General features: G+C 30.6%; 5 protein-coding genes and 1 long non-coding RNA gene across 7 annotated transcripts in view; 2 read left to right on the top strand and 4 right to left on the bottom strand.

The window, feature by feature from the left end:
* Nucleotides 1–5,882, bottom strand: part of LOC110997143 (amyloid protein-binding protein 2) — a 29,993-nt gene extending 24,111 nt beyond the window's left edge. Inside the window, exon 1 of the mRNA XM_022265159.2 lies at nt 5,692–5,882. Within this exon, the coding sequence (XP_022120851.1) occupies nt 5,692–5,874 (183 nt within the window). The 5' untranslated portion in view covers nt 5,875–5,882. The remainder of the gene's footprint in view (nt 1–5,691) is intronic.
* Nucleotides 5,883–6,515: 633 nt separating this feature from the next.
* Nucleotides 6,516–10,302, bottom strand: LOC110997162 (complement component 1 Q subcomponent-binding protein, mitochondrial). Its single transcript, XM_022265184.2, has 5 exons — nt 9,925–10,302; nt 8,703–8,853; nt 8,223–8,419; nt 7,673–7,761; nt 6,516–7,003 (listed from the first exon to the last, which is right to left on the bottom strand). Exons 1-5 carry the CDS (start codon nt 10,157–10,159, stop codon nt 6,854–6,856), a joined length of 822 nt encoding a protein of 273 aa, XP_022120876.1. The 5' UTR covers nt 10,160–10,302; the 3' UTR covers nt 6,516–6,853.
* Nucleotides 10,303–12,576: 2,274 nt separating this feature from the next.
* Nucleotides 12,577–15,534, top strand: LOC110997153 (rRNA N6-adenosine-methyltransferase ZCCHC4). Of its 2 annotated transcripts, XM_022265172.2 has the most exons (6): nt 12,577–12,978; nt 13,355–13,596; nt 13,735–13,938; nt 14,290–14,491; nt 14,627–14,953; nt 15,414–15,534. In XM_022265172.2, the coding sequence occupies exons 1-6, from the start codon at nt 12,688–12,690 to the stop codon at nt 15,498–15,500; spliced, it is 1,353 nt and encodes a 450-aa protein (XP_022120864.2). In that variant the 5' UTR covers nt 12,577–12,687; the 3' UTR covers nt 15,501–15,534. The 2 variants fall into 2 exon arrangements, with proteins under 2 accessions (XP_022120864.2, XP_045483919.1); XM_045627963.1 differs by lacking the exon at nt 13,735–13,938.
* Nucleotides 15,492–18,144, bottom strand: LOC110997154 (protein lin-37 homolog). Its single transcript, XM_022265173.2, has 6 exons — nt 17,903–18,144; nt 17,710–17,824; nt 17,456–17,647; nt 16,716–16,860; nt 15,904–16,049; nt 15,492–15,774 (listed from the first exon to the last, which is right to left on the bottom strand). Exons 1-6 carry the CDS (start codon nt 17,970–17,972, stop codon nt 15,765–15,767), a joined length of 678 nt encoding a protein of 225 aa, XP_022120865.2. The 5' UTR covers nt 17,973–18,144; the 3' UTR covers nt 15,492–15,764.
* Nucleotides 18,145–19,577: 1,433 nt separating this feature from the next.
* On the top strand, nt 19,578–21,634 carry LOC110997173 (partner of Y14 and mago). Its single transcript, XM_022265213.2, has 3 exons — nt 19,578–19,954; nt 20,473–20,742; nt 21,244–21,634. Exons 1-3 carry the CDS (start codon nt 19,921–19,923, stop codon nt 21,507–21,509), a joined length of 570 nt encoding a protein of 189 aa, XP_022120905.2. The 5' UTR covers nt 19,578–19,920; the 3' UTR covers nt 21,510–21,634.
* Nucleotides 21,635–21,691: 57 nt separating this feature from the next.
* On the bottom strand, nt 21,692–22,590 carry LOC110997174. The gene is made up of 2 exons (XR_002600319.2): nt 22,207–22,590; nt 21,692–21,910 (listed from the first exon to the last, which is right to left on the bottom strand). It is a non-coding gene; the product is annotated as an uncharacterized LOC110997174 (long non-coding RNA).
* Between the last annotated feature and the right edge of the window lie 63 nt (nt 22,591–22,653).

The raw sequence follows: 22,653 nt of genomic DNA on the forward strand, positions 1-22,653 counted from the left end.
TCGTTTAGAACATACCTTTTTTTATTGACCAAAATCAAAAGTAATGGCTGAATTCTACTGTAATAGATTCTTAATAACAACGTCATCGGCCGTTACGGTACTGGTTTTTACGAGCAGATATTAACTAGTCCCGATGTCGTTATAACAGATTTTGATTGTATATTTATGTTACAAATTAAGTCAGAAACTACTCGACCATAACACATTATCACAGTAACATGCGCTATATTTAAAAAAACATCGGCAGTGAAATTGCATAAACCCACCAACACAGAAATTTACTTATTTATAATATTAGTCCAGATTATTTGACGATATCTACCTTTTATAACACAAGTTGTGTGTAGTGGTTTACTTTCATATAATTTAGCTGAATAAACACTCAGAAATCGTTACAAAACGTATCAATAGTTATGGGCAATCTCATTTTAATTCAAGTCAAATGAAAACATTGTCGTAAAAATATACGAAGCTTTAAAAAACATCAATATCAAAAAACAATATCAGTTTAACGCAATGTTGCCAATATAAATGTAAATTTATATTTTATACGTGTATTTTGTTAACCACCCACGTTCCTTAAAGACTTTGAACAGAGGTTACTGTACATACATCGCCTTCCGGATTATTTTAAAATTGCCAGTCCAAAAACGTAAATATAAATAAGTTTTATAAGGCCTTTTAAAATACGCTGTTCCCGGACAATAAGTGAGTTAAGAATAATACATTTGTTTACATAAAGGGTGACATGTGGAAATTTATTGTAACAGGTTGTCCTATACAGACAAGTATTTTTTTGTATTTTCAAGATTTAATCAATACACTTTCACTTTCTTCGTACATTTCATAATGTACGAAAGAACTTTCACGAATCAAAGGCGTTTCCGAAATGTTTGTATGCATGTTACAACTTCACTGCACTGTCCCTACTGAATGATAATTAACTAGCCTTTCTTGGGCTGAAAGCTTGGTATGTGGTACATAACATTATTAAGCCTAAAACATGCTTATAATTGTTTTTTTTTTTTCAGAAGCAAGCTATCCAAAGCAAGAATAAGAATTCTACCTTTGCATATTAAAAAAGTAATTGCCAACATAGTAATATTACTTATCAATAAATTATGTTTCATAATGTTTATTTATTATAATAAATATGCACTAGATGCAGCATACAAAAATGTAGTATTTGGAGAAGACCTTTGCCCACAGCCTTAGCTTGAACATAGCAGTACAAAGAAACAATTAGGTATATGAGAAACATATTTTGTTGATTACTTGATATAGATACCAAGATGAAATAGGTTATATACAGTTTTATCAATTGCCCTGATCTTTTGTCATTCAAAAGTGACAGCAAGACTATTGTCATGATAACTTCCATTGTTATTCAATTTATTTGAATGGAGACCAGATTGATTAGACAATGATTTGGTTAGGTTTGGTTATTATTAAACAAAATACCTCAAAATCAATACTGGATTATAAGTGTTATTGACCTTATAGCATATAACAATGACATTCTTATTGGTAGTTTAGGCTCAGAAATATATAAGCATATTAAAGCTACAAACACTATTACAGTAGGTTGTGTAGCAGTATTGTAAGTAATAAATAGCTTCTATCCCATTATTGTATTTCAATTTACTTCAACTACCAGATTGATTTATTGACAGATTTGATAAGATTCAAAAATTGTCCACTTGAATGATAGCATCATAGCAGTTGTATATTCTTATGCTTATAGTTTACCAAGTACAAAGATTATATATATAATAATAATAATAATTTATTCATTGCACGAATATGGTACAAAATGTCAAGGTGGTACAATTGTCAGTCGTTCGCATATTCTGCCACACACAGTGGCGCGCAAATTTATCTTAGTTTAGATTTTACATTATTAGTCAGATTCATATCAATTAAGTCAATTATCATACATAATTAAATTTATATAAATTACCATGTCTCACACAAATAATCGTTTATTGAGTAGTACGTTTTTTCTAAAAGTAATGCACTAAGTCGCTTTTTAAAGATTCTTGTCGGAAGATCTTTAAGTTCTTTCGGTAATCTATTGTAAATTTTAATTGCCATACAGAAGGCGTTTTTCCGAAATAATTCTAAATTTATTTTTGGCACAGCCAATTTCTCCCCATGTCTACTACTTACTACATTCGATTTAAAAATATGTATATTTCTGTGTACGAACAGGGACATTTCTAATATATAAATACATGGAAGAGATAACACTTTGAGTCTCTTAAATAGAGGCACGCAACTATCAATGCAATTTGCTCCACAAATTGCTCTAATACATTTTTTTTTGGGCCTTAAATACCCTATTCACTTCGACTGAATTTCCCCAAATTATAATTCCATATCTAATTATAGATGTAATATATGCATGATAAGCAGCTAATACCGCAGCATGGTTAACAGTTTCCCTTAGTCGTTTTAACACAAAAACAAAACGGTCTATTTTGTTCTGTAATTTTCCAATATGTGATTTCCAATTACAAAATTTATCTATCGTTATACCTAAAAATACACACTCGTTCATTATGTCCAGTTTATTGTGTTTATATTGTACGTCTATTAGTGTTTTAGAGTTATATGTCTGAAAATGAATTATGTTAGTTTTGGTCATGTTTATTTGTAGGTTATTTGAATTCATCCAGTTGATGGCGTCGTCTAGAGATTTAATTAAGTTGTTTTTTAAATCTTGGTCGTTTTTGCCTTTTATTATAAGTGTAGTGTCATCAGCAAATAGTATACAGTTCTGGTGTATAGCATCTGGGAGGTCATTTATGTATGTTAGAAAAAGTAGTGGGGCCAAAATACTGCCCTGAGGTGTTCCGTACTCATTTTTCTTATAGTTGGATCTATAGGTTTTTTGTTTTAGTTTACAAATCTTTGTTATTTTCACATATTGCATTCTATTTTCAAGGTAACTTTTCACCCAGTTATAGGCATTACCTCTTATTCCGTAGCATTCTCATTTTTTTTAAAGTCTTTCATGGCATACAAAGTCAAAAGCCTTTGTCATGTCTAAAAAGATGCAACCTATAAGCATTTTATGATTTAAGCATTCAGTAATTTGTTTAACTAGGGTAAAGCACGCAAGGGTAGTGGAACGATTTTTCCTGAAGCCAAATTGTTCTTTTTTTAGAATATCGTATGATAAAAAGAAATTCTCTATTTTATTATACATTACTTTTTCGAAAATTTTAGATAATATGGGAATTAAAGTTATTGGTCTATAATTAGTCATTTGTTTTTTGCTCCTTTTTTATGTAATGGTTTGATAATTGATATTTTTAGTTTTTCAGGAAAGATCCCTTCTACTATCGATAGATTAATTATGTATGTCAGTGGATCAAGTAGGTATAATGCGCATGATTTAATTGTTTTGGTATCTAAATTATCGTATCCTGTAGATTTTATATTTTTCAACGATGTAATAATTTTTAGTATATCCGTGTTATTTATGGGGGAAAGAAAAATACTTTTATGGTTTAGAGGGATTTTAGCTTCTGGCAAATTGTTTGTTTTATTTTTAGTAGGCAGTGAGGTAAAATAGTCATTAAAAAAGTTGCATATTTCATGCGGTGATTCATATGTTTTTTTAAGATAGATGAGTATTTATTATATGCAGACTTATTTTGTTTTTTATTGTGCTTATTTAAATGATATTTTAGGTATAACGTTCTTTTTCTTATACAACATTTTTTTAGCGCTTTAGTAAAGAATCTATTTTTGATAGGCTTGAATCTATTTTTGTTTTTTTTAGATCGGAAAGCACAAATTGTAAAATAATGTTATAGTGTCATGGAAGTTGTCGAATGCTGCATTTGTTGTTGTGGAGCTGTATACGTCCGAGAAGGTAAGGCTTGATAGACACCTGATAAATGTATTAGTGTTTTCTCTATTGAGTTCTCGTCTGTATATATACCAGTACTTTGGGATATCTTTCAAGTTTTCGTTTTCTTCGAGTGTAAAAGTCAGCGATTGTGCGGTCTCATGGTCTGAAAGTGCCAAGTAGTGGAGGCTCGCTTGTGTGTCATTTATGTTACTTGCTATTAAGTCTAAGCAGGCGTTTTTACGTGTTGGGCGCTTATAACTATATACTTAATGTCTTTTACAATGTAGAATTTTTCTTAATTATATTTAAATGGTAATATAACCTGCCCCAACATTAAACATTGTAGTCTACACAGGTTATGTAAATAAGACAATATTAATTACCTTGGCAACCACTAGCACATAATAGGTATGATAATATGTAATGAACTACATAAAAAATATACATATCCTACCATTAAAACTACAAAGTAATCCTTTTGTAACAGCTAAATAGATAAACCAATTATATAACATTTCAGCCAGAACTCTCACAAATATTCAGACATATGTTCAGTAATCCTTTGGATTAAAGTATCTAAGGATATAAGTTAAGAACCATATTTAAAAAACATATATGTATGTGATTTATACTTAACATTTAGGTTATCTGTTATTAGAGCCAAATATTTAGTTTAGAATATTAGAATAAGTTGTACATTATGTGTATACTATGTTGTTATCTAAATATAAGCAGTGCCCACTCTACAACACATAGTAACTTTCAGCAAATTGAATGGTGATAAGTAGATATACCCTGGTTGGATTTTTTATTTTATTTAATAAAATAAATAGTTCTAATTAAAAAAGTGCATTTTTGCTTTTAGGGAATTATTTCAAAACTAATGGGACCTATATTTTATGTTTCATTTCTAGAATAGATATAATCATATTCAACATAGTAAATTAAATATTTAAAAATAAAGAGCAACAGATAACATTTCAGACTATATCAGCAGAGAATCACTTATGAATTACAAATTATATTCTATGAACAAAAGGAAACCCCAATATTTAAATTGTTGAATAACACAAATGAATAACATAAAAACTATGATGTGTTATAAACATTGGTTTCAATTCAAACTGTTTTAACATACATTTTAAAACTTATTACAATGATGCCAACCCTGAATGTATCACATGAATTCTGAGTAAATTAAAACTGATTCTCTTTGTTCAATCCAGACATACAAATTTGGCAGCAACTGGTTACAATATTATTTAATTGTGTAATTATTAACACAGCTGTACATACTACTATTTTAATTCACAATTTATAAAACAATTTTTATAGAATTTCGATCTTAAAGATTGTGTATTAATATTACATAAATATTCTAGACTTAAATAAATTACTAAAACACAGTCAAGGCCTTTTTTTATATAAACAATTATCAAAATACGTACGTCTAATGTACCTACTGTAACCAGGTGAATGTGGCTTCAATTTTTAGAAAAGATTATGGAATTGATATTCACATTATTAATTGTTGTAATTGTGTTTTATCATTTACATTTATAAGTTTTGTAAGCAGTGAAAGTGATTTAACAGTTACCCAAATCAATCAGTGCCTACTGACGAGTCTGACGAATCCACCATTCACCAATACAATGTATGATTATGACCGTGAATAAAATACTTAAGAGACAACGACTGTTTTTCATACGTCGTTTCCATTTGCCAATTATTTTTTAGCAAAATATTTAATAATTTTAAGCAAAATAATATAATTTCGGATGATATCACTGTATTAATATTAAGTGTGCAATAAGGGTAAATTTGCTCACCCTAAAGTAAACATCCATGAGGATGCTATCTGGCAGCGATCGCAAATCATTTTTCTCGCACTTTGATTTTTGCAAATAGTTCACTAAACTAGTCAAACACAAATCATATAAATTGTTGGGTGTTTTTTTCACGCGCACGTCAGCCATCTTGGCAGGACAAAGCAGAACTCGTTTGCGTCTCATATTGCTACGCCTTAGCTTCACGTTCAAGTTTTGACATTTCGGGGCGACTTGCAACTATGTTCACATTACATTTTGCTTCACTGATAAACTTCAATTGGTCGATATAATTTTGCACTTGTAGGCTATTGGTACATTAAGCTATACGAGTTACCTATCAGGTTTTCTATTTATATGAGATAATTTTTACTCTGTAACAGCTGATTGCCACAATTTAAAAATAATGTTTTGAAATAGTTTCATTAACTGATGAATAAGTATTTCTCTGGCTTCATAATATGTATTTTTTGTTCTAAACAATCTATTTAAAGTATTAGCGGCAGTAAACTTAAATTTACTAGAAAAGCCGAATCCTAGATTTGAATGAGCATAAGATAAGCACATTTATAATCAAGATTTATGATTAATAATGTCCTGGATAAAAATTTCTTTATTAACTTAAATAAAATATAAAATTTTAATTTTACATAGAAATAATTAATTTATATTCATCAAGTTATGAGCTTCAAAAACTCTTAAAAAAACCTTAGGTAACATCTAAATAGTCCCACTTCATTTTTAATACATACTTTCATAAAATATCCAAGCTGAATAAAAAAGTATATTTTATGTATTTATTTTTATTTTTTAGAAAAACCAAATGCCATATTGAATTTTTTTATTGCGAACTAACATAATAACTAATTGAACAACGTGTCATAGAACTAAACTAAATATCCTTTAAAGCTGTGTTCAGCAATATAAATGCTAATATTGATTTCAACAAATTTTTGTGGAACTTAAACACTAATGAAATGACATATTTTTTGTCACTTTATATGAAAACACAAAAAGGCATAAACTCTAAATTGTTTTTATTTACGTTCATTTAGGAGCCAGTTGAAATAAAATAATATATTACTAGTATTCATAAAAAAACATTTCAAAGTAATTATTAAAGTTCCACATATATTATGATGTCTTAGATGATGACTAAACTAGATTATTTCCCAATGGTAAACTTGGAAATTCCCTCCAAAAGGTTGATGTATGCAGTGTGCTCATATGCAGTACTAAAATCTGATATTTTTTGAACAAATTCATTGCTGATTCCTTTCTCCTCTAGTAGATTCATTAATAGATCATAAAGATACTGTAACAAAAATATGTTAAAATTATTATCACCATATAAAAAATGAATAAGCTTAATTTATAAAGCAGTAGAAAACAGAAGCAAGTTATGTAAAAGAAAAAAATATATTGTGAAAGCTAGCTAAAATAAACCAAACATTAAGTAATTTTAAGAAAAATGTTGCACTTCAATGAATAATTCAAACATTAATTACGAATTAAACTTCAAATCTATGCATGTTATTTCCCCCACAATTGGCACCTGAGGTCCGTAAGAAACGGAAACAAGTATGGCGATGTGGGGTTAGAAATATTGCCAACAGGATTTGATCCTTAGACAAGTGATATCAATGGTAACACCATGAGCAATACACCATTCTAAGGTTATTGAATTAAGTGAAAATTGGGTAAGGTAGCTTCAAATAGTCTGTGTGCAAGTAGAACCATCATGAGATTTGAGGTTAGTAGTAGTTAGTATTGCTAAATTAATTTTTATGTATGTTGACAATAGTGTGTTGTCACTATAATCGAAATATATCTTGATACTGAAGTATATAACTTTGGTGAATACATGAAATGACGCGTTTGTTTTGCTATAAAATTAATATACAAAATCATATTACTACTCTATATCTGATGTAATACTTTAATAGCACCTAAACAATTGTAAAAAATATACAGAATTACAGACCCCATCCAGCACATCGCCGGCAACAGCATACACTTTGTCTGACCACTCTCCTTTGTATAGAGTTACCTCATCAATGCCAAAAATGTCATCTGAAAATGAAATTAAAAATTGGATTTACATTTTTTTACTTTATTTTAAACTAATTAAAATAAATAATCCTAAAATTTATTAAAAATTATAATATATTGCATTTTAACAAAATACGTTAAGGTAAGATTATTTAAATTTTACCAATTTGAGTGACAGAAAAATTGTTTTAATTTAGCAAGAAGAGTTTACATAGTTTATCACATTTTTGAGAATTTTTTAGAATAAAAATCCGTTATTTAACTGTAGGCCTCATTTCACATAACCTTGCCTTAGGACAAACTTTTCAATAAGTGGTAAAGATACTAGAAACATCAGTTTAAGAACTTGAACTTGAAGCTTTTTTTTGTTTACTACAAAACTATCAATCCACTGGTTTCATGTGTTATTTATTCAATATATGGTCTTTGTTTATTTGATATTAAACAATCTTTGTAATCTATGTAAAAAATAATCAACATACTGTATTCTTCAGCATTTGTGGTTGGTGGCTCTTGTAAGAAGGAGCAAGTAAACCCTAGCGTAGTTTCTCCTCTAACAAGGTCAACTTCAAATTGGGGCTTGGATCTCATTTCAGCAAACTCCTGCTTCTCTTGCTGTACATCATCACCAAAATCCTCAGAGTCAACTGTATGATTCACATTGAATGTGATTTTAATACTGTAAAAGTTAATGGGGCATTGAGAATTTTTCACTTGCAATTATTATATAAAGGCAGCGGAAATATCATCTGAAACCTATTAAGTTCTTACACTACATTATGCATGATTTTGAACACAAGACGACATATTATACGTAGACGTATATTTACTTAACTGCAATAATGTTATCAATCACATTTAAAATTTCAGCCAGGATTGCTCATTCTAATAACTGATGCTTCAAGAAAATGTTTTTTTTAATTCTCAAAGATTATGTTAAGTAAACAAGGAGATATACTTACATTTCATCTTTTAGCTCCTTGGTAAGCACAACTTCTGCTCCATCTCCCTTCACACTGAACCCTTCTACTTCAGAAGGCAGAGTCTTGAGCTTTTGTGCTTTACGCTCAGCCACTATCTCTTCAGTAAGAAACTCCACAAGCTCACGCTCACCTGAATAAATATTTATTTATAAATATACTCAAACCATTGTAATTTAGTGGTAGTGATATTGCAGTAGCTGAAGAGCATTCTTACATTAATATTATAACTATTTTAATTACAACAATATTTATTTCAACTTTTCTAAGAGTGAAATCTAATCATCTATTTACAACATTTTTACATTTTAAGACATTTCTATGTGTTAGTTGTTAGGGTATCTGATCTTAGTAGATTTTATATTCCAAAAAATAATTTAATAAAACAATGTATTTAGGTACATTTGGTGCAGATGCAAGATGTAAATTACTTATACTTAATAGTATATAATTTGAATTAAATTTATTGTATAATACTTTTATGCAGAAATAAGGAATAAGCTCCTGTTCTGGATGCAAGTATTATTTTATCTTCCCCAAAATGTATAAGATTTACCTATTAAAAGTAAACTGTAAATAACCTTTCAGGGTGTAAAGCAATACAATAACATTTTATGTTATTAAACCGAAACAATATAAATTTTCCTACTCACTGAAAAAGTTCTATATTAGTAATATCTATAACTGCTAAAATTATCTATTTTAATTATTACATACATCTACAAATTATGACTATAATTATTACATCATCACAAAAATTGTCCTGCCTACAAATGTAAGCATATAAGCTTAATGCCTAAACCAATCATCATACTCAAATATAAAATCAAATATGAACAATTTTGCATACTTACAGGTCTAACTGATAACCTCCTTTGTTTGAAATTGATTAAATAATGTATTTCTAGGACAGTTAAATATATTCTAAACAACAATATTCTAAAAAAAACTAAGAAGGAATATATGGACTGAAGGAAGCACAGGAACTCACCTAAGGGTTTGGATTTAGCAGTTTGGTCTTGTTGGTCTGTTAAAATTATTTCAAATTAGAAATCTTTAAGGAAAACATGTTGGCAGATCGAGGAATTATGACATAAATGTAGAAATTTTGTAGATTATATAAATCAATACGTTTATTGAAAATTGTAAACTTTAAAAATTTCGCTCAGTGTGGTGCAATCATAACCTATAAAAGTTAAATTACCTTTTGTATGAAGAGCCTTTAGACCGCATCCACAGCCACATGTGTTCGAGTGTTGAAGTAGGTTGGAGGATGCTGATGTACTGTCTAGTCGCTTAGAACAACTCATGTGCCATATTCCTCTAGTGAAGTCACGTTTCACAGGGGCTTGGGTTCTGCTTATTACTGCACCAGCTACGCTGCTATTTTTCACGCAGTTATGTAGAATTCGGTGTGCCGTTCTGACTAAGCCACTCATTTTGCTTAAGATAAGGATTTAAGTTTAACGTGAATGGGAAGTTGAAAATGGGAATGAAAATAATTTAATGGACCGGTTTTCTGCTGCCCTCCTTTTTAACTTTTTTTATTTTAAATTGCCAGACTTCAGAAGACAGAAATTAGACACATTTGACAATTGCCATAAAGCAGAGACAGTCATTCCATTCTACATATTATTTGGTACCTATAATCAGCGTTGTACGTCCATCGTCTTGACACGATCAATCGACAATCAATCATCAATGTCATATTCACATTTCTTCTAGTGATGTGAACCGATTACAATTTTCAACACCGGTATATACCGATTAATTATTTAAAAAAAACGGTTTTTTAAGGTTTTATTAGGTTTTTTCTAAAAAGTATTTATTTTTCTTTACATAATCAGGTAGGTACAATACAAAAAATTCAGGTCATCAATCATAAAAGAAACAGCAGGAAATTTTATAGTTCGCCAGTTTCCAACAAATCATAGTTTTGATTTATAAAGCAAATTTGATCAACAGCATCTGGTTGTGGCCTGCTTCTTCTAGAGGACAATATGTATCCTGATTTTGAAAACATCCTCTCTGAAGGCACGGATGTTGCTGGTATGGCCAAATAGTTAAGCGCTATTGCATCTAAAGGCGCCAAGTGTTTATTGCTGCACCAAAAAGCTCCCGCACTTTTAGCTGCATTTGTAATCTCAGCTTCTTCGCTTCGTGGATCTGTGTCTATATACATGCGTAAAATATTAATTACAGAAGCAGTTGAACCAGTAATGGGTCTTCTTTGTTTTAAGAAGTCCAGCAGTCCAGGTTTTTTCTATCCTGACTGCTTCGAAGTCCCTGGCTGCTCCGAAGTCTCTGGCTGCTCTGAATTCGATGGCACAGAGCTATCGGCGGAATCTTTAAGTATTGGGATAATTCTTTTCTTACCAACTCTTTCGCCGACACCATGTTTTCTGGGTGACGAAATCCTGTTCTTAATGCTGGATGTAAATATGTAGATATTTGCGACATAGTTCTTGTCTCATATGCCAAGAGTCTGCTACTTATGTTTCGCCTCACTGATGAGTGAAACATCTTGCCTATATCTGTTGTGAGGAAAATTTCAATAGTGTTCAATTTTTCAAATAGTCCACATATTATTGGAATGACTAGTGAACTAGTCGGATACTGTCTTTTATTTACATAACTTTTACACATTTAAAGAAAAACAGTTTTTTAACGGATTATAGATATGTATTATTATATTTAAACTTATAATTATTTGTACATAATTTTAAATTTAAACCGACGTTTCGCGTGCTTTACAGCGTGCGTGGTCACGGTGACTGAAGACAAAGGTGTTAAAAGTCAAAAAGTATTACAGCTGCAGAAAATGTTGTGTTATCTGTATTTATTTCCCCGGAGTTGGTGGAGAAAGACACCGTGAGCAATTTCTGCAAAAACCCTACATCTTTTAGTCGATACCAACTCCGGGGAAATAAATACAGATAACACAACATTTTCTGCAGCTGTAATACTTTTTGACATTTAACACCTTTGTCTTCAGCCACCGTGACCACGCACGCTGTAAAGCACGCGAAACGTCGGTTTAAATTTAAAATTATGTACAAATAATTATAAGTTTAAATATAATAATACATATCTATAATCCGTTAAAAAAGTGTTTTTCTTTAGTCGGATACTGATCAGCGCTAACGAGTTTTGTAGCTTCCCCGAATATTTCCAAAATGTTGATAACTTCTCTAACTGCTTCTTCTTCGGAAGCAGTTAAGTAGTCTGGCGCCTGAACCAATTTCCTACACACCCATGCGAGAACGTCACTTAACTGTAGTATTCTCTTTATCATGTAGAATGTGCTGTTCCATCGTGTTGAAACTTCTTGTATCAACTTCAAAGGCGTAGAATCGGGTTTTCTTTCTTTCTGAGCTAATTTAAGCGCTCGCCAACCTACGGATGACTTTTAAAAAAAATTTACAATTGCTTGAATAGGTGCTAACATATTCGAGGTTCCTCCTCCAACTTTGATCACTTTAGTGCATAGCTTACACTTTGCACTATCATTGTCAATCTTCTCAAAAAGATTTCTAGTAATTGATTTATCTTTTACTTTAGGCATTGTTCTCAAGCAAATCTGTCACCTCCAAAGAATTCACAAGCAAAACTGAAATACTTTTGTATAGTGAGTGAGGTTAGTTGCATACTAAAACGATGTATCGGGGATTCCCCTAACATAGACAATATTTTAAACGGAGCAAGACTTAATTTCGGATACACATCAGACTCGGATTGTCTCGGATACATGTTTTGTGATTGTAATCGGTTTTTTAATGTGAACCGGTAATTATCGGTTTTAACAAAAACCGTTTTTTTAGGTTTTTATGAAACCGGTTCACATCACTAATTTCTTCATAATCACTGCTGTACGTCTGCTGTCTTTTGCTAGTCTGATCTAAATAATTATTTATATTTTAAAATCATTAAATGAAAGTGTTGTTATTAAATCATTAATGTACTGAAAATGGGTAAAAAACGAAAGTTCAGTGCCGCAGAATCCATTCCTAAGTCGTCAATAGAAGTAGTCGTAGAAGATGTAACAACGCATCCAATGTGTCTTCATGGACCCACGTTGTTGTTTTCTACTGAAAAAGGAAAGTACTTTGGTTGTGCTTCATGCAGGGATAAAAAAGAGTGTACGTTACATATTGATGAAGAAGATTGGAAAAAGGAAGGTGTTAGAAAACGAAATGAAAAGTATTATAACCTCATACCAAAACTAGACAAAAATACCGCTTGGAAGAACTTTAACGAGGTAAGAGGTTTTTCAGTTTTAATTATCCTTGGAATTTGAGCAATTTTTACGAATTTATATTGGACATTTAATGATTCAAATACCATTTGATTTTATTTTCGAATTATTGAAGAGAGGTTAAAAATTTAAACATCATGTCTGCGTGACGGCTCTTTTATAATATATATTCATACACAATTCACACACATGCACTATATTCACATATTCTCCTTTAAACACCTATGAAGTCAAAGCTTAGAGAAAGTTGAGCCAATTGCTTATATTGTAGTTATTCTAGTAGATTAAAAAAACTTTCTTACTTATGATGTTTAATCCATCATTTTAATTATAATTGACCTGTTTGATCATTTAGAAACTGCATTGACAAAATTTACAGGTTAAAACGAGGCATGCTTCTGACCGTGCTTATTGCAACACCTGTAAAGAACTCTTCAATATATCTCAAACAAAGAAGCATCGTGGTGATCACAGAGTTACAACTCCGCTCACTGAAGAACAGCTGCGAAACCCTTCTACATGGTTGCCTACTCTTGAAAATGATTACCGTGAAGCACAATATCTTTTTACAAAAAAAGCTGTTAGTACTGTGCTAGGAATACTCAAAAATAACAAAATAAGGTAATTTCACTTTATATAATGTTAGTATACTGGCTTAGTTAGTTCAATGCAAATTACAGACTAATCAATATTTATGCAAAACTACTTAAAAAATACAAATTGTTTGAATTATTATATGTATTGTGTGAATATTTTTAGGAACATCTTATGTATAGGCACTCCATCAATTCATGAAGCAGCTCAAACACATTCAGAATTTGATTCAATTCTCTTAGATTTTGATACCCGCCACCATCAATTCTATCCGCCAAATAAATTCTTGTGGTATAATATGTTCAATAACTTCTTATTTGATGGAAATAATGATGAAAAAGTGTTAAAGAAATTTTTGAAGGCATCAAAGTAAGTTATTGTAATCATTGTTAAATTTTATTTTAGCCTAATAACAAAACAATTTCAAAATTGGTACTGGTAATATTTATTGACTGTACTTATGCTTTCTGATTATTATAATTATATGATTAGAATAATAATAGTTCTTGAGAGTGTGTTGTACCAGCTTTTTTTCACTCATGATAAACATGTCAATTGTTAGCAAATTCAGAATCTAGAATTTATTAGCTTTTGTGTAGGATAAAATTAATAATTGTGACATAGCACTAAGTTTAAATACAAATAAAAAACTCAGATACATTTTTGACATATTATGAATAATTTAAAAAAATCTTATTCTTAATATATTTTTCTTTTTAGGGATACAGGATTATGTATAGTAATGGACCCTCCATTTGGAGGACGAGTAGAACCCCTCGTTCACACTATTAAGGAATTATCTGCAACATACAATAAATTGTGTGAAACAGAAGGAATTTTGCCAGTTATCTGGGCATTTCCATATTTCTCTGAGCCATATATAAGAAATATGATCCCAGATATTAAAATGCATGATTATCAGGTAACATATTTTTTAATTATTTCAATATTTACAAATAATATATTATAGTAAAAATAAGTTATTGAAAAAAAAAACAACTTGATACTTTAAGAGATAGTAAAACATGTAGTGTATAGTTACCTTTTCTTCCCACAGGTAGATTATCAAAATCATAAGAAATTTCAAAATAGCAAAGGTGGTCGAAAACAAGGCTCACCTGTTCGATTCTATACAAACTTACCATTTGCAACTATTGATTTATCAAATGACAGTAACTATAAATATTGTAATAAGTGCAAATACTGGGTTGGGAAATCTAATGTGCACTGTAATAAGTGTAAAGAGTGTGCAAGTAAGGATGGAACAACTTATGTACACTGCAACCTGTGCAATCGGTGTGTGAAGCCAACATATGAACATTGTAACACCTGCAATAGATGCAGTCAAGTTGGGCATAAATGTGGTATACTTGTAGAGTCACAGGTGAGACATATTTGTAGAGGCAAAGATTAAGTTTCAACAATGAATTGGGAATGATGCAAATAGCTTTAACTTTATTTTTTTTGGCCTAATTTTAAGCTTTTAAGAAATATTTGTTACTAGCAGTTACATCACTGTGCTGTTATACATGAAAATGATTACTATCAAAGTGCTAAAGTTTTAATATCCAAGATTAGAGAATGCAGCCTCTCTTACACTCCAGTTTGTTAGTTTGGCTATATGGAGTTTGAGGCTAAGCTTAAGGTCATTTTAAATAAATAAAAATGACTGCATATTTATATGTTGTGTATGTTCTTGTTTAAACTAGTCTGATTTTTGTAGTTTTCTCCACACAAGGTTTTCTAATGCCCACTGAGATGCATTTAGAAACAGAGTTTAATATTTGTTATTTAAACAAGTTTATGTAATTTAAGTGTTTATTTATTTCATTATTAACTTTCAGTCATGTTACAACTGCCATGAAAAGGGCCACAAGCAGTTGGAATGTCCACAAAAGGAGATAGAGAAGAAAAAACTGAAATCTACATAAATGTTACATATAATAATTATACTTAAAAATCTTATACAATGCTTTTAATTCATATTTACAATTATTGATTATAAAAATTTATCAAAGAAATCTATATTTTCTCTAGTTTAAGTACAATGCAAAAGAAAAATTATGAAAAAGTTTGATTAAAAAGTAAAATTCATCAAGTCAATCAGATATACTATTTACAATCACGATTTAAATAATCATACCACAAAACAAAGTATAAAAACTAGATACATCCCATCAATCTGGTTTTACTTGCTACAGTCCACTGAAAAAAAGATTTTCGTTATTAATATGTAAAATAAGAAACAAATTTTTGTGTATGGTGTCCTCTCACAGTCAGTTTAATAATTATATTATGTCTTGGTACAACATTGGCATTATTTAATATACATACTTGACATTCAGTTTATTGAGCACATCCTGTGTGGCAGCATATCGCTGATGTACTAATTGAGATTGGTCTTGCCATGCGACGCGCACTTTGTTCCATCTTTTCATGTTTGTAGAGAGCAATTCATCCTTAGTCGGCAGAGGATGTTCCTGCAAATAAGTCATTTGCTAATTTTATCGTGCATTAATCAATTTTTCAGGACATACCACAAAACAAATCATGACAACGTCCTAATGTAAAGATAATCAATAGCTAAGCAGATAATATATATATATATATAGTACTGGAAGAGTTATAAACAAAGAAAAACAAGAGTTATAAACAAAAATAAAAAGTTTTTAAACGCCGACAACGCACCCAGCCTTGTCGGCGTTTAAGGGAGGAGTATGCTCGAATTTTGAATGTATTTGGAAAAAATTAAGTTGGAGGTTGTATCTCTCAGGGAAGACCCACACCAGGAGTCTACAGTTCGCTAGTTCGCAAAAGAAAATGCCTTGTTAAACAGACTGTGGAAGATTTCCAGTCAAAATTCGAGGGTAAGTACTCCGCCCTCAAAGGCAGGCAACACACACTCACTAAAAATGGGCGTCTATTGGCTGCGATGACTGCCCATTTGGGCGCCCTGCAAGCTCATTTGCCCCCCTATTAAATATATATATAAAAAATCCACCATGTACAACTACAATGTCTGCCGTACCACAACCAAGTGTCCGTGCACCATCACTATGGTCCATGCGGCACTTTTACAGAAATCAAAAGTCCTTTTAAAATATTAATAAAGATTAAAGACAAATAGTAATATTGCAATTACTCACATAATTCAAAAAGATATTGTCTTTGTTCACAGACACCTGTTCAGGAATGAGATTTGGAACACGAGAGATGACTGGACCTTCAGGGTCTGGTAACTCAAGAACTGAATCATCTTCTTCTTTCATACTTTCACCCATATTTAGAATACTGTAATGGAAACCCATTTTCATAAATAAAATTAGGCGTTAGCAGTCAAACAAGACTTGGACTGTTTTTATTATGACTGTCACATTGATATAATGGAGAATTTAAAAACTTCCATACTTGTATTGGCTGGCTCTGACTTGTTTAAACAGTATAATATGCTTACCTTATATTATGGAAGGATGCTATCTATACTTGCTCTAGCAAAGATGCTGACTAGCAAGATTATTAGTATTATAACTTTATAATACATCGCTTCAATCCGGTAAAGTGTTTCTTTAAAAGAATTTTAATTGTCACAAGAAGGATTGTCCCTAACAACCACATTATATTTTTCTTTCTGTCTAAGATTTTATGTTTTTATTCAATAAGTATGTATAATAATTAATTGTTTTGTACAATATTATAGCCACCTGTTTAGTTACTTTGCAAATGCTTTCATCTAAATATTAATATTTATTTATTAACACTTAGTTGCATTACATAAAAGAAAAAAAAAATTAAACATAATTTAATGAAAAGCAACTATTATGAATCTTATTATTTATTATACCTAAATTATATCTGAATTTTATATTATAATTTATATGAAACTCACCTAATTTTTCTATAATCAGATTTTGGTTGATTGATAATCCATGCCCTGCATATTGGATACAGGGGTGTCTCATCAGAGAATTGAGAGAGATCTACACTTCTATCAAATAGCTTGAGAACATATGACTGGCGTTGTGGGGCTCTATATAGCCTGTCCTCTTCATCTGATGAAGATTCACTACTAGTTGACTTCCTAAAATTTTCATTTTTTTAATAGTAAAAGTATGTTAGTGACCAATTATACTAGAAACTTACTTGTCCTTTTTGACATAGTCTGATGAGTTATCAGAGTCTATCCCAGCTGATGGTTCCAAGATCTCCATCAATGCACCTTTAAGTCTACTACGGGCTGTTGTTACTTCTTTTTCAGCTGTTAATAGTTTTTTTTAATTATTCAAAGAATCTACTCAACTATTAGAATTAACACAAATTATAGTTCCTTTTGTACCTTTAGAATCATCCTCTTTCTTTGGAGTTCTTTTACTTTTCAAAGGGGTAAATCGTCGTCGCCTGGGCATCGTAATAACTATTTCTATTTAACAAACTGTTAAACACTGTGCGACTTTATATAAAATTTAAAATGAGAACACGATTTTTTTTTTGTTTATGGCCTGGTGTCTAAACCTTTAGGCCATGTCTTGAGTAGAGTGCGCCGTGCGCACTGCGCGCCAGTAAGTCTGAGCGCAACTGGTGGCGTAGCTAATGTTGCTAGTTATGGAAAAATACTTTCCGATCATAAACTTAAATGGTAGATCATGTAACTAGGTAAATCAAGTGAACCAAATAACAAGCAATTACTGCTTTTTTATAATATAGTCGATCGACGACGTTGGTCGCTTTCACCATAGCTCAAGAACCACTGATTTTAAGTGTTTGTACTTTAAAAATAAATGAAAATATTTTTTTTTACTTTTTTATTAGGCATCTGAACTTTTAAATTTTGGATAAATGTGGTCTTCAAGTGGGTCAATGCCTTCCATTGTATTCTTTGAATCTTCGCTCAATTCTTCGTCCGAAGAGTCTGAGATTCTATCCTCACTTGTAGGATCAGTTATAAATTTGTCTTATTCTATATTCAAGAGCTTGTCGGATACAAAATCTTTTTTTTAAATTTATTTCATAACCGTGGATACAGAGTCCTTCAGCTGGAATCATAGGGATAACAATATTACATCAAGTTCTAAAAAGTATGTAATGGAATTAATATCATAAATATAAAATGTTTACTTTAAACATTCTTAAGCCTGGTAATACAGTAGTTAAAGCAAATTAAGTTTAAGATATCAATACTAAATGAATTAACACAAAAATGCTCTATACTATTGCAAATATTCTTCCTAATATCTGCATTTTCCTTTGAACAATATGTACAATTATCATCAAGAATAATTTTCTTCCTCTTGAGATCTGCTCGAACACAGCAGTGTCCTACACGGAAGCGATTAATGCACGTTATGAACTTAATATTTATGTATTTGAAGCTGTTATACCACGGGATCGTTGATAAATCTCTCTCTATTTCTGAGTACCAAAGTCCTTTATTTAATATATCTGTATCGTAGTTCCAATATTCTTTCCATCTTCTCTTGAAATTAATCTTTATCTGCATATAATAGTCTGTGACAGGCACTTTGTAAGTGTCTGACAGATCATCATCATGATCCCGAGTCCCGACGAGTCGCCCATACAAAACAAATTCTACATGCTTTTTTAAGTGTTGCCGTTTACCAACTAGATTACAATAGTGAAAACTGAAAAGCATCCAAAAATGTGCTCAGATTTGATTTCTGTTTATTGTAGACTGAATCGTGGATAGAATTTATACAACTTGTGGTATTAAACAACTACCTGTAACGTGAATAGTATTTTTAAATCTTCGAATAAAGCAACACCCAAAAATATGAAAATTTTCCTTTTTCTTAATGCTGTTAAAATGAAAACATAAAAGAGTGAAATTTTGAATTGGCAATACTCAAAAACCTAATTATCTCATGTGCCAATGGACTTTGTATCCGGCTAATAAATAAATAAAAAATCTCATAATAATTTATCTTCCTTATTTACTATTTCTAGCGATCTATCATTTCTCAGCTCACTGCACAGTTTCAGACTAGGGCAGCATTGGTAATATAGACGTCTGTAGGTGTGAGATTAAGAGAAACAGTTGATACTTAGAATAAGAGCTGTTAAAAAGTCTGCGGTGGCTGTGTTTATTTATTAAATTTTATAGATGAAAGATAAATTATCTGTGAACAAGCTTGCCCTCAGCCCGGCTTTTGCCTGTGGACTAATAGTGTGTTGAGTGTTCTTATCTGTTCCTGAGGCTGAGGCCACTAGTTTGCTGTTTATATTTTTGGATTATCTCACATTATAGCTACAAATCAAAGGTACAACAAATCGGTGAAGTAAGTAGTCTTGAAAGGTTATCTTAAGAAAACTCAAATATTATTCTGTGTATGCGGTCTAATGGCAACTACATCATATGAGCATGATGCAGCTGGTAAGTGCATTAATGTTTACTTTGTCTCAAAATAAACGTTAAAAAATCATTAATGTATTATATTTCTATTTGACTGATCTTAGAATAAATGAAAATTGTTTTTAACTACTAAGAATTAATAGCACAAAAAGACCAAAATTATAGTGCTAAATGATTTCAGTAATTTCCCTTATCCTATATACTTGTAGTCACCAGCGAATACAGGAGTGGCTCATGGGGATCATGACCGCCCTGAGCTGGTTCCAGGACTTAGGCGGACCACTAAGTGAACATATTGATTTTATTTCAATAATTTATCACCATACAGATTTTATGTAACTACATACCTTCAATATTTAATATAATATAATAACTTTGTGCCATCATACAAAGTTCGCATACCTTCTTGATTTGACCACGACTATGTGACCCCCTCCTGGCACCAAAGCTGGATTCACCCTTGCTTATAGTAGCTTTAATCAGTAGAATTAAAATACTTATTCATACTTACTTTCAAAATATAACTCAAAAACTTTCAGGTGGAAAATTTATACCCGCAACACAGAGACCTGATGGAACATGGAGAAAGCCAAGAAGAGTAAAAGATGGATATGTACCACAAGAAGAAATACCATTATATGAAAGCAAAGGAAAGCAATTCAAAGCGAGACAAAACACAGGATTGCCCATTGGTTTGCCTCCTGAATTGGCAGCAGAAATAAGAAAACCTAAAAAAGGCAGTGGCATTATACAACCAATACCTGGAATGATTGTCAATATTGAAAAAAAGAAGAAGAAGAAAAAGTCAGGTAATGCATCTTAGTAGCTATCATAAGTCAGTTAATTATTTCTATTAACAAGGTTTTTTTTATTCTTTCTATTAACAATTTAAGATTGTTGTAAATATCTGCTACTTAAATTCCATTTAAATATTATATTTTAGGTAATGTAAGGTAAAAATAAATTATTACCATTTACATGATAGGCTTTAATGACGAGTGCCTATAAGTTTATAAGCTAGAGAGTTCACTAACAGCTTTATCACTAGTCTTGTGCTTGTTGACTATCCTTTTGTTAAAATAAGCTGCAAGTAAAAAAGCAAGCTTGTAAGCTGCCTCTAGCTGTATATTACTACTCACTAACTCTGTGATTTAGACTTGATTGTTTAGTATTTAGTATTCAGAAAAAACCAAGTGGAAAGTTTTGTTGTCATCAACATTCACTAGTTTTCAAACTTCCTGACCAGCCACATTAATGAATTACCGTAACCTTTGATGTGATAAAGAAAACTTATTTATGTTCTTTCTTAGGTGTCAATGAAGTTGCTGAAAGATTATCAAAAGTTGAAATAATAGAACCAACATTTAATGAAGCAGTTCATCAGCCTAATACAATATCAGCTTCAGATCCAAATAAAAAGTTAAAAAATTTACGGAAAAAGCTTAGAGATATTGAAGCACTTGAAGAAAAAATTAATATTGGGGCTCTAAATCCAGACAAAGATCAAAAGGACAAAATTTCAAAAAAGAATGAAATTATAAAAGCAATAGATGAATTAGAAAAATTTAGTTTTTAAGATGACCAGAGTCAATACTATGTTAAATCAGTAATTTTAATTTTGTAAAAGACGAAATGTGCATTTTTTTATTATTACAATTAATATTTTGCACTGGTAATAAAAATAAAATTATTTACAACCTTTCTAATCTATTATTTTAACAATTTAAGTAATGTTATGGATAAAAAAAAACATTTCCAAATGAAAATAGCACTTTATAAGAAATATTCAAAATAATGATTACATTTTAATTCAAACAGTTTCTTAGATTACCACTTACATATATTTACACATATAGGTGCAAAATGGTACGGCAAGATAACAAATATTTGATTATTTTAACAATATGTATTCATAAATTTACTTGTAGGCTGTTAATATTTTTTGATGAATCCTGTAATAATTTACAGAGAAAATATCTGTAACAAAATTTTTTGTATATAAATCAATTATCTATATAACAAAATCAAACTAATATGTTTATTAGTGTAAAACTTACTTTAGTTATAATTAGAATTTAGGCAAAATGTAAAAACAGTGGGAAAGCGTAAATTCTTAGTAAAAAAACAAACTATATATGCAAGTTAAGTATATTATGTATAATGATTAAAAAATGGTTGATGTTTTCTTTTTATTTGAGTCTAACATGTTAAAAACGCAATAAAGCGTTGCGATCGTTTTGTTTAAGCATTTACGTTGTTATTGATATACTTACACATCATTAACTTTAAATAAACTCGTTTCGTGCTCTTTGTCTAGCATAGTTGCCCAAACAGGCCAGAATTCCGATAACAGAAATGCCTATTCCCAATATAGTAGCTAGAAAGTCGCCAAAATCGTATCCTTGCGAAGCTTCAACATTACTTATTGTTAGAAAAGAAAATATTACAATTATTAATTGAAAATACATTTTACTTAATACTTAGTAAAAAATAGCGTAAGAATCAGTAACTCGCAGACCACGTATAGCAATATTTATTTTATTTTGTAATAAAATTTTAAATATAATCATTAAATTCTTTTTCGACACCACAGATCACTGATATGCCACTTGCCAGTAATTGCAAGTATATATAATAATATTGTAGTCTTGCCACAGATCAAGTGTTATCATGAACTGTCATAACCACAGTTATGTTACTCACTATTTAAACATGAAATA

Source organism: Pieris rapae, chromosome 4 (assembly GCF_905147795.1).
Source record: "Pieris rapae chromosome 4, ilPieRapa1.1, whole genome shotgun sequence".
Lineage (NCBI taxonomy): Eukaryota > Metazoa > Arthropoda > Insecta > Lepidoptera > Pieridae > Pieris > Pieris rapae.

Coding starts and splice junctions, on each gene's coding strand:
- LOC110997173 (XM_022265213.2), top strand. CDS start 19,921: ATGGCAACTACATCATATGAGCATGATGCAGCTG. Junction 19,955..20,472: donor ATATGAGCATGATGCAGCTG/GTAAGTGCATTA, acceptor AAAAACTTTCAG/GTGGAAAATTTATACCCGCA. Junction 20,743..21,243: donor GAAGAAGAAGAAAAAGTCAG/GTAATGCATCTT, acceptor GTTCTTTCTTAG/GTGTCAATGAAGTTGCTGAA.
- LOC110997153 (XM_022265172.2), top strand. CDS start 12,688: ATGGGTAAAAAACGAAAGTTCAGTGCCGCAGAATCCATTCCTAAGTCG. Junction 13,939..14,289: donor AAATTTTTGAAGGCATCAAA/GTAAGTTATTGT, acceptor TTTTCTTTTTAG/GGATACAGGATTATGTATAG. Junction 14,492..14,626: donor TTAAAATGCATGATTATCAG/GTAACATATTTT, acceptor TTCTTCCCACAG/GTAGATTATCAAAATCATAA.
- LOC110997162 (XM_022265184.2), bottom strand. CDS start 10,159: ATGAGTGGCTTAGTCAGAACGGCACACCGAATTCTACATAACTGCGTG. Junction 8,420..8,702: donor AAGGAGCTAAAAGATGAAAT/GTAAGTATATCT, acceptor TAACTTTTACAG/TATTAAAATCACATTCAATG. Junction 7,004..7,672: donor CCGGCGATGTGCTGGATGGG/GTCTGTAATTCT, acceptor TTTTTGTTACAG/TATCTTTATGATCTATTAAT.
- LOC110997154 (XM_022265173.2), bottom strand. CDS start 17,972: ATGCCCAGGCGACGACGATTTACCCCTTTGAAAAGTAAAAGAACTCCA. Junction 17,648..17,709: donor GACTATGTCAAAAAGGACAA/GTAAGTTTCTAG, acceptor TGAAAATTTTAG/GAAGTCAACTAGTAGTGAAT. Junction 16,050..16,715: donor ACAATATCTTTTTGAATTAT/GTGAGTAATTGC, acceptor ACTTATTTGCAG/GAACATCCTCTGCCGACTAA.